Source organism: Lissotriton vulgaris, chromosome 7, assembly GCF_964263255.1.
Source record: "Lissotriton vulgaris chromosome 7, aLisVul1.2, whole genome shotgun sequence".
Lineage (NCBI taxonomy): Eukaryota > Metazoa > Chordata > Amphibia > Caudata > Salamandridae > Lissotriton > Lissotriton vulgaris.
Genome location: NC_141695.1, coordinates 1,546,209,142 through 1,546,225,149, shown reverse-complemented (window position 1 = coordinate 1,546,225,149; position 16,008 = coordinate 1,546,209,142). Strand labels below are relative to the sequence as shown.

The 16,008-nt window shown below is 47.2% G+C and overlaps 1 protein-coding gene across 2 annotated transcripts in view; it reads right to left on the bottom strand.

Moving 5' to 3' along the window:
* Nucleotides 1-16,008, bottom strand: part of LOC147705977 (protein-glutamine gamma-glutamyltransferase 6-like) — a 279,284-nt gene that overhangs the window by 97,907 nt on the left and 165,369 nt on the right. For both annotated transcript variants that reach the window (XM_086932434.1, XM_086932435.1), the window contains exon 6: nt 8,568-8,745. In XM_086932434.1, the coding sequence (XP_086788560.1) occupies nt 8,568-8,745 (178 nt within the window). The remainder of the gene's footprint in view (nt 1-8,567; nt 8,746-16,008) is intronic.

The following is a 16,008-nucleotide window of genomic DNA, read 5'->3' as shown; positions in this document are numbered from 1 at the left end:
CCCAGACGAGGTAACAACAACAACCAACTCAAGTGCATCCTGCTCAACACCCGCTCCGTCCACAAGCACGCCATCGAACTCTGGGACCTCCTCGATACAACAGCACCAGACATCGCCTTCCTCATAGAAACCTGGATGAACGCCTCCTCAGCCCCCGACAGACAACAGGAAACATGACAGCCCTCAAGAACGCCACCCGCAAACACCACCAGCTGATCAGCACCACCAAAAAGACATCGTTCAAAGAACGTCTGGACAACAACACACACAACAGCAAGAAACTCTTCAGTATCGTAAAAGAGCTCTCCAATACCAACGCCAACAGCAATGACATCACACCGTCGCAAGACTTCTGCAACTCCCTCGCCACATTCTTTCACCGCAAGATCGCCGATATCCACAACAGCTACGGCACCCAGACTCCGCCCCCAGCCACCAAACCAACGCCCCCTGCAACCACCCTCAGCGCTTGGACTCCCATCAACATCGAAGACATCGCCCAAGCTATGAACACCATCCACTCCGGCTCACCTTCCGACCAATGCCCTCACCACATCTTCAACAAAGCCGACACCATCATCGCTCCCCACCTACGGAACGTCATAAACAACTCCCTCACGTCTGCCACCTTCCCAGAGAGCTGGAAGCACACAGAGATCAACGCCCTACTGAAGAAACCCACAGCGGACCCTAAAGACCTCAAAAACATCCGCCCCATCTCTCTTCTTCCCTTCCCGGTGAAAGTGATCGAGAAGATCGTCAATAAACAGCTGACCGCATTCCTCGAGGCCAATGGATCGCTCGACCCATCCCAATCCGGATTTCGAGCCAACCACAGCACCGAGACCGCCCTCATCGCAGCCACCAACGACATCAGGACCCTACTCGACAATGGAGAAACCACCTCCCTCATCCTCCTAACCCTCTCAGCTGCCTTTGATACAGGGTTCCATCGCACCCTAATACCCCCACCTCCACAACGCCGGGATCCAAAGTAAAGCCCTGGATTGGATCACCTCGTTCCTCTCCGACAGAACCCAGAGAGTCAGCCTCCCTCCCTTCCTCTCCGCGGCCACTGAAATCATCTGCGGCATACCCCAAGGCTCATCGCTCAGCCCAACCCTCTTTAATATCTACATGAGCCCCCTCGCCCGCAAACACAACCTCAACATCATATCATACGCCGACGACACCCAGCTAATACTCTCCCTCACCAAAGACCCAGCTGCCGCCAAGCTCAACCTCCAAGAAGGAATGAAAAACTTCGCTGAATGAATGAAACTCAGCCGCCTGAAACTGAACAAACATTTTCGTGATGTTGCTACCTCCCAGACGTGGCTCGGCCGGTAAATATGTTCCATTACACTGCCACTTTCTACGTCTGCCGCTGCATGCCACCCCCGTGAGCAAGGAGCATAAGGAGCTCCGAAACGCGTTGGGGCTTAATGAAATATCCAGCGCTGTGTCCCGTTGTGCCCAATAAAGTACTTAACCGTGGTGGCTGAGTTCGTCTGTCTTTGCGTGCACCTCCAACTGTGGCAGCGTAATGGAACATATTTACCGGCCGAGCCAGGTCGGGGAGGTAGCAACATCATGAAAATGTTTGTGGACTGCAGGATTCGGAAAATTGAGAAACCGTATTGCAGAATGACAGGTTTTATGCATGTAACTTTCAACGGACACAGATTTGGAGGCCCAACTATGGGTTTGATTTAATCTTGTAGGAGGCAGAGCCCAACATGGGTCATATGGTGGTTGGAGGACTACGAATCCCAGAAGTCCAAAGATGACGTCAGCAATAACTGCTATTAAACAGGACGAACCAGGGATTTGTTCTCTTCCTACGTCTGCCGCTGCATGCCCGCCCCGTGATCAAGGAGCATAAGGAGCTCCGAAACGCGTTGGGGCTTAATGAAATATCCAGCACTGTGTCCCGTTGTGCCTCAATAAAGCACTTAACCGTGGTGGCTGAGTTCGCCCGCCTTTGCGTGCACCTCCAACTGTGGCAGCGTAATGGAATATATATATATATATATATATATATATATATATATATATATATATATATATATATATACATACATACATATATAAACTTGGACAGTCGAAAAGGGAGGAAATTTTTTCTTTTTTTTTTAAAACCTTTATTGTAGCATTCACTAAAAATACAAATATGGGCCTAAAACCGCGGGGGCCGGCCGCTAGACAAATTAAAATCTCCGATATCACAGTATAACACAGCTCATCAGCCGACAACCCAAAGGTCCAACAGCGATTCAGGATAAAACTTGTATTAGAATGCACAACTGGATTCCAGGATGAGACAGAGGTTTCATTTTATATTTTATAAGAGAGGATCAGGTGCCATACAATCAAACAGAATGCGGGGGACAGGGTAAGAAACAGGATATGCATGTAGTAACTACTATAATGGAGAATTGGCGCCAGAGCATATAGATCAATACAAAAGAGCACACAATATACATTCCATGTTGCGCCAGTACTCGGAGCCTGCCCACCCAGGAATCAGGATATCATAAGAGCATAAGCACGAAATACCAGCACACAATAAGAATCTGAATGATTCGTAGCTATACTGATCCTTTAAGAAAAGAGAGAGAAGGAAAGAAAGGCCATAGAAAATAAAAAAGGCAAAAAAAAAAAAACCTCCAGCCCCCCACCCTGCACCCCTGCAAATGGCTACATCCTGACCCCACTAGCAGTGTGCCTGTCGCCCCTAATAACTAAAACCCCAAAGGTAGGAGAAAGAACGGAGGAGGGCATATCCATGTGGGCTCCCAGCCCCTTTAGACGCCCCGCCTGAAACAGCCACCCCCTATCAGTAAAAGACAAGTTTATGACAACAATATAGAAGAAATTAGAGGGTACCATGAGACACCGCCCAGCCTCTTAGGGCAAACAGTTGCAGGTCCAACACTTGTGAAAGCCACGCTAACCCTTCCCGACCCAGTAGATCATAACCTTGGCCCTTCCGAACAAGAACACGAACCCCTCCCAGCGAGACCCAAAGGCACACAAAGAAGCAATAAAGATAAAGAGAGTCATCAGAAATCAGCCCATGGCTACCGGCAGGCAGTGAGTCCACAGGAACTGTAGACGCAGATAAACTCTCCCTCCTAGTTGAACAGTCCCAATGTGTCTTGCACAGGAGTCGTAGCGTCACCAGGAAAGGAGAAGATGACCACAAAATGAATGGAAAGTCACAAACAAAAGTCTACGGGAGGGGAACGCCTGACGATATCTCCAAAGCCGGTGGTGGTAGAAGGTTCAGCAATACCATGACATTATCGGGAACACCGTCTCCCAGGGCACCATCCAATGGTCCCAATACTTGTTTCCTCACGGGGTTCTCGCATGGAGTCGAAATAGCTGAGGTATGAATGGCTGCAAATTCCTGTTCCAACAATAAGGCTGGGCCCGGGTCTACCAGGAGCATCTCAGATAGGCGCGTGTCTAATTTGCTCAACAAAGTATCCACATGTGAGCGAAATGCCCAAAGTTCTGCCAGTATTGACCTCAGCGATGGCTCATGCACCGTTCGATCCATATTCTCATGCCCGATATCAGTCACAATCACCTCCCCGGGTGAATCTGGCATCCTCGGGGGGGGGGGGGGGGGGGGGGGGGGACAGACAGGACCACGAACGTGCAAATGCGAAGGGTGACCAGTCTTTGTCCGCAGCCACGGTCAACCCAGTTAAGGCCGCAGGCCAGAGACCCCGAACCACCGAACCCCGGCGGGCGCAAACCGGGTCCGCGGGATGGGGGCCCCCACCTGCAGCCGGCAGAAAGCAGACTCACCCCTCGGTCGTTGCTGAGCAATGAAAACGATCGCTGCCAAATTCGGGCTGAATTAAAGCCTCCACTCCGGTCGACCGGACCCAGCCCGATTCTCCTGGCCGATGTAGTTGCAAGTGAAAGTACTCCAGGCCCCGGCTTCACTGCTGGAGTAGGCCGCAAACTGCAACTCGATGGAACTTCGTCAAACAAGCCGATAAAAGTTTCCGGATTTCATCATCGGAGTGGGGAACAGTTCATGCACACAGAGACTAGGCGTAAAGTCAGGATAATATACAGGATATCGTGGCGGGTTACGGAGGTCGGCGGAGCTGGGAGCCTAAGCAGCCATCTTGCTTGCTGACGTAGCTCCTCCTTCCAAGGGACGGAATATTGAACAAAAATGAATACAACTTTCTTAAAGGTGGTTTTCCAATCACAGCGGTTCTATATTTTGTCCCTCAGGTTCATAAACAAGAGGTGCCAACCCCTGGTAGGCCCATAATATCAGACCAGAGAAGCCTATGTGAAGCGATGTCTAAATATGTGGAATTTTTTCTCCGTGATTTTGTGGAAGAATTACCCTCCTTCATTAAAGACACTGGACTATTTCATCTACTGTACAAACTGTCACATGGCAAGATGAATATCTATTCATTGTCATGGATATATGCTCGCTTTACACAAGCATACGACCTACAGATGGACTGAATGCAGTTAGATTCTACCTTGATAAAAGAAACATTAATTTCCACCAGCACAATGTTATGTTGTTACAAATGATTGAGATATGTTTAAACAACAACTATTTCATGTTCAACAATTAGCTTTTTCAGCAGCTGTGGGGTGTGGCTATGGGGGCGTGCTTCTCCCCCAGCTACGCGTGTTTACACGTTGGCTGGTGGGAGGAGCATATCCTCAGGCGCACCCACAGCGAGCTGTATGACGCTCATGTCATACGCTGGTGGCGTTTCATTGATGATATTTGCATTGTTTGGAATTGATCAATTGAATCAGCCAATGAATTTGTGAGGTGTGTTAATGATAACAGATTGAATTTAGAATCACTGCTCAGATCAGTTCAGACAGAGTTCAATTCCTGGATGTAGAACTGTATATTGAGAATAACACAATACAAACCAAATTACATAGGAAAAGAACAGAGGGTAATGCAATATTCCATGCCATGAGTTATCACCCACACCATCTTTTGAAAAGCATACCCTATGGTGAATTTCTCCGTATAAGAATTTGTAGCTCTGAACCTGATCTCATTGCCTGCCAGAATGATTCCTTTTCTAGATGGCAGAGACTTGGAAGCAGCATTAGCCAAATCTAACAAACTAAGTTACAGTGAATATTTGGGGACGGTTACTAACAAAACCACCCATAAAGCTAATCTCAGCACTAGTACCACCTCCAATGTATATATATATATCCTCCGTATTCCTTTCTTTCCACGGTTCTATCCTCGGAACAAAAAAAGGCATGAACTCCAGTTTATCAGTGCATTTCTTTAATTTATTTTTGAGTGCATAGCCGCCATGACCCGTTTCAAACCTCCAAGGGTTATTGATCACATGGCACACTACGTTGTTTGTCCTCGTTTTTAAAGTGACAAGCGCATTTTCTTTCTTTTTTTCTCAATCATAGTGAAACTGGAAAACAGACTACCCATTTGTTATCCACATCTGCCTTAACAATTTTCACCTATATTTCCAGTTAATAACTCTGTTTACAACATATAAATATGCATAAATGCAGATCATTATATAAAGATTGACATTGTTATTTTGATACTAGTATTAATGCTATATGCTGCTTAGTACCATTTTGAGCTTCATACGTTGTTGCTGCATGGAGCTTTTTCAAGTTTGTGCATAATGCTTAAAAATCATGATTAAAAAGTCAAACATCATCAACATTGTATAAAATTGACACTTTGTTTTAAAATAACTATTTATAATATTTTAGCAACTGACGTGCTTTCAATATAACAATAATTCATGATTTCATTATCAAATGTGCAATATATGTAAACATTTCTAATTTTTGTAAACAGTTGATTTCATTTAATAGGCGAATATCATATATGTGCAAAATGTAAGAAAAGTGCTAGTGCATTTATCTCCACCCTTAACGTGTGCTTATGTGTAACTTATCGAAAGTGTGTTGTTCACATGAGCCCATGCTTTACAGCAACACTTAAAAAAAGGAAAATAAATCAAGGGGGATTTCGGAGGTTCCGCTTATTAAAATCCAGGGTATTAAAAGATGAGTTCCTATAGGTTTCATTTAAGTACCTATTTAAATTTCTAATTATCATCAATTGTCAATATTGCGATTAAAGCCAGGTATGCAAGTCCTCCATCGTATTAAGTCCATGAGGGCTCTTACTGTCCAGTTATATATATATTAAGAATTTGGGTAAGGGCGTTTTAAGGGTTATGGGGTGAATAAGGATATGGTGTGGGTGTTTTTGAAGTTTGGGGTGGTTAAGGGTATTGGGTGATAAGAAAGCTTTTAGGGTTTAGGGATGGGTAAGGTATTGGGTGATGTTTTATATCTGGGTGCTAGTAAAGAAGCACTACGTAAATTACAGGTGGTACAGAATGTGGCTGTGAGGCTACTCTGCAAACTGCCCAATTAATCTTCCACATCAGCCTCACTACGGAATCTACACTAGCTCCGAATTGAGAGTGGCACCAAGTTCAAAGGTCTATGCTACATGCATAGAATCAACTCAGGTACAGCACCCCACTATCTAAAATCTTTAGTGCACCAATATCGCCCCCCGCCTTCTTCGATCCTCTAACCAACATAAATTCCAAGTCCCTAGGATCAAATGAGCCAGAATGGGCGGGCGATCTTTTTTCTACCCCGCCCCCTCCCTTTGGAACTCTCTCCCTCATCATCTACGTACGGAACAATTATCTGAAATTCCGCAATGACCTAAAAACCTGGTTGTTCAATCAGTAGCCCCCCTACCACTGATGCCGAGCCTTTTATCTTTAGCTGTCCTCTAGCGCCAGGAAACCTTCGGGTAGCTGTGCGCTGAACCAATGCAACAATAATAATAATAATAATAATAATAATAATAATAATAATAATAATAATAATAATAATAATAATAATAATAATAATAATAATAATAAGTGTATTTTCAGGGATTAGGCTCCTATCCAAATCCGATGATAGGCTCATGGTCTCTGATGTATATATATGCTACTGCTCAGATCGTCCTGCAACCACAAACAGGAGCTCAAAAGAAATGGGAAACAGAATTAGAATGCACACTTACAGACAAGGAATGGGGGGAAATATTTCACTACAATCGCACAACGGCAACCAATGCTGCAGGATGGAAAGCCATGATTAGAGTTATTCACTACTGGTACTACACACCTGCCCAGGTCTACAACTGGTTCCCAAATAAGTCCCAGGGTGTTGGAGAAGGTAAGTTCATCTGGTATCCTTAGGCACCTCTTATGGCATCGCCCAAAGCTACAGTCGTATTGTACAGCAGTACTTAATAGCAGTAACAAAATGTTCCACACAGAAATGCCCCTATTCCCAGCCTATACTATACTGAGACTGCACAACTCCCTCACACTTCCGCTGCACTCCCACTGAGGGAGTGCGAAGAACCAGACCGTAGCCGCGACGCCGGCTAGACAGGTAATCTTAGCTTTATGGGGCTAGGACATGGTTCCTGATTATGGGACTCCACAGTCTGAAAATTGATGAGGATGGAAACAAATTCTGCCAAACTGGAGGCAAAGGAGGCCTACTTTAACTTCGTCAAACAAGAATATAGAGAACTTACGTGCCCCAGATGATTCAGGGTGCTCCAACTTACAACCTAAAATACCACTGCACATTATTCTCTACTATGGGGAACATGCAACATTCACTGATGGGCTACCTGGAAACGAGACATGGAAAACATTTGATACTATAAGCGATGTGGGAGGTGTTGTTTGGTGTGTGATTGGGGCAGAGTCCCCATCTGGGGAGTGAGCCTCGTTTTTTGGTCTTCCTATTTTTTATTGTTTAAGCACCACACTGTTTATCATGACCACTGGCACTTGTTGTTTCTTTTTTCCTTTCAGCCAATGACTTTAGGTAGGCAAATACTATTTTTATAGCTGTAGATGGTCAGTGCCGGCACTGAACCTTGGTGCATGAAACATGTATTTATTTGCATCAGCCTTTTTCTAGAGCAATGCAATGCAAATGGGTGAGGTGGTCATTCATCAAAAATTAGCATACGTTCACATTTTTGAAGCCAAATAATTTGTCACAATCTTTGGATGACTGCATGCCCAGTTATATTTATAGATGTTGCGTCTAAGTCAGTCTCCACAAGTTTTCTTAAGCATTCTAGAATGAATAAGTATAATTGTTTGGTTAACTGCTGTACACACAACACATGGACTAAAACAGCTTGGACCAAAGTTACATGTGTGAGCTAATGTGTTTCTAACTAAAACCAGTTTAGCGTTCGGGGTTGGTTTGTTAGCGCCGTGTGGGAGCTCATTCTCCGATCAAATCAACAAAGTGTTCTTTTCTCCAATGCCTAGCATTTTGTATCTCTACAAAGAGTTGTGGAGACTGATAATCTGGAAATATATATTAGAAACGGCACCCGAAACATAATAATCTCTAACATGTATAGTCTCGTACCCTTTCCATTCAGTGCCATCAGGTCATAACAAGTGTAATCTCAATTCCTTTTTACATACAGAGTAATATAGAGAGAGCTGTACCTGTGCAAGTGACTCCTCCAAAGACCCAGCACTGCCCATATTTAACAGATTTGTACCCTCCTTTCTTCCACCGCTTGAGGATATCTACACTTCCAACCCACGCCCCAGGGTCCACACCTCCGCGAAAGGATCCTGTCCACTTCCCCATCAACACGCCCTTATCATCAAAATGGTTGATCTGTGAGATAAATAGTCAAAGCATTACTTTGAAAAGCATTTGAGTTACGAAAAAGAAACTGACACAATAGTAAGCTACAGGCACCTGGTGGGAATCTTTGGTACTCTCTGCATGTTCCCTCATTTACACTTCAGAACTAGCCACATGTGAACATTCTTTGAAAAATAAACCTGCAAACTGTCAAACCTCTGCTTATCTATTCTTTCATTTCTTACTTAATCTGAATGGATGTAACCATCTTCAAATACAACACCTGCCAGCATAGCGCTATGCAGCACACTAAGCATTTTACCTAGCAAAAGCCTTGTTAAGGTAGTAAGAACTGATATGAAGTAGTATTTTTTGAAGCATGCAAGTTGCAGTGTCTAATGTTTCATAGGAAACTGTGGAGAAGTAATGATATAGGAAATATGGGTAACAGCCGGAGGGGATGAGTGAGGAAAAGAGGTCAGGGGAAAAGGAATGAAGTAAATCTCAGATGGGAAAAGCAAAGTAATTATTTCCTGGACGAATCAAAACATTCTTTTTTAATGATATTAATGTTCCCTCCAAGAATACAACAAGGAAGTAACCAGTAATTAGAATTTAACTCTGATACAATAGAGCTCGGAAAAGTTAGTTCTGGTGAGGTGGCATTGGTTCAATCTTGCAATGTATTAATCAAATGAAGAATACTTTTGTGAATGGAGACTGAACATTGTTCTGATTTTCCTTCAATAACAACAAAATATCTTCCACTCTATCACGACCTGATATCTGCTACATTGTGCAACTCAAATATTATTTTTCTCATAAACCAATGGACATTGACCCTGAATCCCTGGGTTTGCAGTCCTTGGACTTGCGCAGAACAGCAGTAGGTTGAGACACACTTAAGGAATTCCTTGCCTACAGAGTGGTACACACACACCGCAGACAGGTCGAATTTGAAGTGAAAGCTGATGACCATACTTTAGAGGAGGGGAAGCTGCGATTCCTTCAACTATCTTCTGGGCATGGGGGGATTGGCCAAGCAAGATGGTTGACAGGACGCACTAGCAGGCGCGGTTCGCCCATTGGAGCGTGGGGGCGTAGCCTCACCCTGCCCGAGGCCGCCCGCAGCTCCCTCAGCGTTTTTAAGTTAAGACTGTGACAATCATGTCAATGAATCAACATGACGTCAGACCGCCCTGCCCCTTCAGAGTCTGATGGGGTGGGCGGTCTGGCGTCATGTTGATTGATTGACATGATTGTACAGGCGGCAACACAAGTGCGCATGAGTGGGGACGGAGGGTGGATTTTTACCCGTGCCCACGCATGCGCACTTGTGTTTTTGCGACGTTGCGCATGCCCATTAGGAGCCCTAATGGGCGTGCTGCGGGCGAGAAGGTACCTGTGCCCCTGGTGCCAGGATTGGCCAGGGGCGCTGTGAGCCTGTGACGTGTGGGGAGCAGAGCCCAGCGGTGGCGCGGACCGGGGCCGGCAGCAAGGTAAGAATGTGTGTTTTTCTTTTATTTTAAAGTGTTTGGTGCGAGCGTGCGTGTATGCATGAATGCTTGGTGGAGAGTGTTGCGAATGGATGTGTTTGTGTGTATGCGTGTGTGAATACATTTCTTTGAGTGTTGTGTATGTGGGTCGGGGAGGGGGGTCGCCCCCGGCCTGAGTGGCCTGGGGCCCGCACTCGCAAATCAGTTTGCGCCTCACCACTTTAAAATGTCACCAGCCGCCCCTGCGCACTAGTGAGGAGCTCCCCCGTATGCGGTTTCAATCTTCTAAAATCCTGCTATTTCCCCATATGCGGGCTCTTACCAAAGCTCCCCCAGAATAGTGCACACACAGCGACACTGTTAGCAGATGCAAACGGAGAGCTGAAAGGCCGTTACACGTGGCTGGCCTAGTGGTGCTGTCTGAGGGCCTTGGCTGTGCTCGAGACTAAGAGCACCACTGGGGCAGCATCAGACCTTCCGGGCTACACGCCGCAGCAGACACCAAGGGCGCCACCTGACAGCTGGGCGTCTAACGCAGATCCCCAGAGGGCTGGACTGAATCGGCCTGACGCACCACATCGTGGATTCCGCTGACAGGTGATAGAGCCTTGTACTCGTGGGCTTCAAGGGACCTGTAGGAAGCAGCCTACACTGCAGCGGCTGCAAATTTGAGATGATGGACTCTGAAGCAGGTGAGCGTGTGGGGTCAGGTGCTCCCAAACCATTCCCAGCCGCCGGAAAATGTGGCACTCTTGGACCCGTGTAAGCCTGTCTGGGCGAGGGGCCTATGGGTATATTGTAGTAATCATTGGGCATAGTGTGTAAAGCGGGCGACAACATTACAGGACATCTGCTGTGCTGACTCTGAGGAATCCTGCGACGCTCTGAGGGAGGTCAATGTTCTCTAACTTGTAATTTGCAGAGTTCCCGAAGAAGGTAGAGGGAGACATCACCGAATTGTTTCTGGAGCAGTGGCTCAAGGGGCTCATGCAACGTGAGGATCTATCCATCTTTTATGTGGTCAAGAGAGCCCAATGAGCACCGGCCAGACACCATACCCCAGGGGTCTCCCCCCCCGAGGGCCATAATCACAAAAATCCTCAATTACAGAGACTGAGACAGCAAGCTACAGTGGGCCAGAAAGAACTGAGACCTCAGGTTTGAAGGACACATACCGCTCTCTCTTGGCTGCCCAGTCAACAGGTTTCCCTTATGGGCTGATGTTTGCCCACCTTTGCCTGCCTGTTCGCCCTTTTTGCCTTGCGTGGCTTTCAGCTTCCAAGTATTCCGTCTATGTGCATTTGCTGTCACTGTCTGTCATTGCTATTGCACTGCTTGCCCCACTGTTGTGTGCCATTTTCAGTAGCCCGTTTAAATCAGTGTTATCATCTGTTGTCTTAAATTGTCTAATATTGTTTAACAATGGTTAGTCACATGGTTTGGTATCCCATTTTTTTGTAATTTACTTGTATTGCCTCGCATTGGTTAACTCTTCTGACTGTTGTCTAATAAACCAATTTCCCCTTCATCGCTTTGTTTTTTCTTCGACTATACTGCTCCTTCCCGCCTGTTTGCCGCCACTGCCACCCAGCACCCGTCCATTTTCCCAGGACCTACTTAATGGAGGCCGCAGCACGACTGCACAGCAAACGTGCGAGGTGGGCGAGCCACAGGCATGCCCAAGGCACATCAAAGACAAGCCCATCTGCACCAGTCTTGACATGGCACCAAGATTCCTGGATCTCCGCAGATACACCGCTGCCAAGCTCATAGCCTTTGACCCCAGACGCCGCAAAAACTGCTGCTGCACTTATCCACGATCAACAGCAAGACCTTTCTCCTGCCGCCACTGTCTCTTCTCCTGCAACACCATAGCACCCGCGCAAGCAACCACCACCACACCCAACACAACTGCATCAGAACAACTCCACTGCCTCCTACTCAAAACCGAATCACTCTGCAAGCATGTCACAGAGTTCTGGGACATCATCTCTTCCCTCACCCAGAAGCTGTCTTCGTGGCTCAACACTGCATCAGCGCCTGACATCGCCTCCGCTATGCTCATCGGCTACAAGACAGCACAACAAGACCACATCAACAACCACTTAAGTGGAATTGTCATCATCCACAAAGAAATCATCCACTGCACTACATGTCAATTTTCACCTCAATGACCTTAATAATGCCAAAAAGCCATCCTCCTTGAAAGCATGAACAAAATCCGCCTAACCCAACAAGTCACCAACCCTACACACGACACAGGGCAAGCTCAACCCCATTTTCACTGACAGTGACAGATTAAAGAACAGCCATGTCACTGAGTTCACCTGGATAGACCAATCCATTGCCCACTTCGCCAACACAGTATCCCCCAGCACTGCCACTGAGCCGCCAAGTACCTCACACTGCAGCTGGAACAAAGAATCTGAGAGCCAATGGACCAATACCCTGAACACCTCCCACCCTGACAAAACAACCAATCTTGAACAGGCTGTCAAGAACTTCTTCGCCTGGGTCACCGACTGCGCTGACAGAGTTGCCCCTGTTAAACCCACCAAACCCAAGAGATGCACCAAGCAGGTCAGCTGGTACACCACAGAACTGAGAAAAATAAAGAGCAACTGCAAGCGACTAGAAAGGAAATGGCACACCAGCAAGGAGCCCACTGACCACACCACCGTTAAGACATCCCCCAACCACTACCATCAACTTCTAAAAGATACGTAAAGGAATGCCCAAGCCTACCATATCAAAGCCAGCGCCAACCACAGCAAAGTACTCTTAAGCACTCTGCGACACCCTGGCAGACTTCTTCCATGACAAGGTCTCCACAATCTACAAACGCTTCCAACCTCAACCCGCCGCCCCTGACATACTCAGCCTCCCTGCTCCCACACACACAAACTCGGACCACGGGATCATCGCTTAGGACCAGCTCACCACACAGAGCACCACAGCCATCATGCAATCGGTCTGCTCAGGAGCACCCACAGACCCCTGTCCCCACCACAGGTTGATCAGCAACAAGTTAACCACCATTTTCAACACATCACTCACCACGGCCAACTTCCCAGATAAAAGGTAATACGCTGAATTCAAATCTCTCCACAAGAAACTGCTGCCAACCCCAACAAGCTCAAGAACTACCATCCCATATCTCTTCTGTCCTTTCCCTGCAAAGTCCTCGAAAAGGCCATCAACTGCCAACTTACGGAATACCAGGAGAACGCGATGTTCTGGATTCCAATCCGGGTGCCGCACAAACCATAGCACCAAAACCGCCCTGATCGCTGTCACCGACGACAACAAAACACTACTGGACAGGGGAGATATGGGCGCGCTGATCGTCCTCAACCTCTCTGCAGCGTTTAACACCATATCGCACCTCACACTGTTCAAGAGGCGCCTTCAGATCAGAATCCAATGGTATGCCCTCAAATGGGTCACTTTCAACCTCACCGGAAAAATCCAGAGAACCCTTCTACCACAATTCACCTCGGAACCCAAGAACATCATTTGAGGCGTCCCTCAGGGTTCATCCTTCAGCCCTACACTGTTTGATGCCTACATGACTCCCTGGCCAACATTGTCAGAACAAACGGACTGAACATCATATCGTATGATGACAATACCCAGCTCATCCGCTCTCTATCTGAAGACCCCTACATCACAATGGCCAATTTCTGCCTGTGAACGACCAGCGTCACAGACTGGATACAAAACAACTGCTTCAAACTCAACATAGACAAAACAGAAGTACTGATCTTTGGGAACAACACCTCTACATGTAATGTCTCCTGGTGGCCTTCTGAACCAGGACCCTCACCGCTTAAACACACCACACCTGCAACCGCTGCATCATCCTTGAAAGTAAGCTTACAATGAAAATCCAGTTCAACTCTGTCTTCACCTGCTTCCTCACTCTTCACATGCTCTGAAAGGTCTTTAAATGGCTCGCCGTCAGCACCAGACTTACCGTCACTCAAGCCCTCGTCACCAGCCGATGGAACTATGGCAACACACTCTCCCTAGGAATAACCACACAGCTCCTGAAGAGACTGCAGACCATACAGAACTCAGTGGCCAGACTTATCTTCGACCACCTCAAGACACTCCACTGGCTCCCTTGCACAAGAGAGGTCAATACAGGAGGTTGACCCACACCTTCAAAGCCCTGCACAATCAAGGACCAGCTTACATCAAACACCGCCTGAGCTTCCAACAACCTTCCAGACACCTGCGCTTCACCTCCCTTTCCCTCTCACACACCCCCTGCATCCACAGAAGGTACAGTTGAGGACGCTGCTCATCCTACATTGCCGAAAAGTTCTGAAACAGACTCCCTCTCCACCTCTGGACCTCACCCTCTTTTCAGAAATTCGAAAAGGGACTAAAGACCTGGCTGTGCAACTGATTCCACCACTACAGCAAGGCTCTCAGTGTCTGGAGACCCTCATGGGTGACTAGCAGCACTTTATAAATCCTGTTTGATTGATTGACAAATCTTCCCAGGCTACACACATGGATCCAGGCCCAAAGAAAATTGCTTCTGGCTCTTGAACAAAAATTCCAAACACTTAATCGCTCATACATGCTCCTGTTTCAGGCTAATTTAAGGGTAGTGGACTGGGCTGCTCCCACTTATTTGACTTTCAGGAGGAGGTCTGGAAATGGCTGGACCCGAGGCATGGAGCCAGAGCCAGTCTGGGCTTGAACAGGAGCCTGCGGGCAACTAGCCCCAGGGGTAGAAACAGTGGATTTGACAAGCAACGAAGATGGAGGACGGCTCACCTAGTAGTGATGCAGCACATAGAAGTGCAACCTGATGGCACACTAGAAGTGGCTGGAGGCTGGGTTCAGAACACTTTGGAGGCTTTAGAGGATACTCACAACAGACAATTTCACACACCACCAGTGCATGACAGTGTATTTGCTATAGGGTTTTCTTTGGTGGGAACCGCTAACTACCAGGACCTCCCGCTGGATTTGAGATGACCACCATGGGCTTACAGGGGGGCTGAACCCGGGAGACCAGGGGCATCCTGCTCTCAACTGCCTGTTTGGGAGATGCCTCAGTAAACTATGTGGGCTGTCCCTGCTGATACTTCCAATTCCAATCGCTGAGACAGCAGCTGCCTTACACAGGGCCTGGACATGCAGCAGCAGGGAACCCCCACCATACTTGTAAGATGAATGGGTGAGATCTGGGGTTACAAATGTAAAAAGAACAACTGATTAACAGAATGCTGCACAATGTTAAACATTCGCCCTACTACAGAGATCTGGCTGAGTTAAATACACGTTTGAGAATGTGTTGGCACTGGAGTGCCGCCCTGACCCATCCTCACTGTAACACATAGCTAAAATCATGGCAGTATCACTCCTGGCAACAGCATTAACTACCATCACTCGCCACCCTTCCTACTTTTTAGACTAGTCTGTCAAATATTCCATAGTTTTATTGCTCCCCATGACTTTCCAGTTTGGACCCAGCCATATGCAAATCAGTCTTAACCCTGTTCACTATGGGAACAGTTCAGCCCAAACTTCCAGGTCAGGTCCTCCCTGGAGAGGAAACAAGCTTAATGGGACTGGTTTTGGGGCATCACCCCTCATCAGGCACGCTAACTTGACTCCAGTAGCATGGAGAGCACAGGACCCACGTCTGGGCATACCCGCCCCACTCAGACCCTTGATGAAACTAAAGTCTGCAGCTTAGGGTACTAAAGGGACCACTGGGGGGGGGGCGGGGGGGGGGGGGGTTGGCCCTCTCTCACCTAGGTGCGCCTCTATGGGG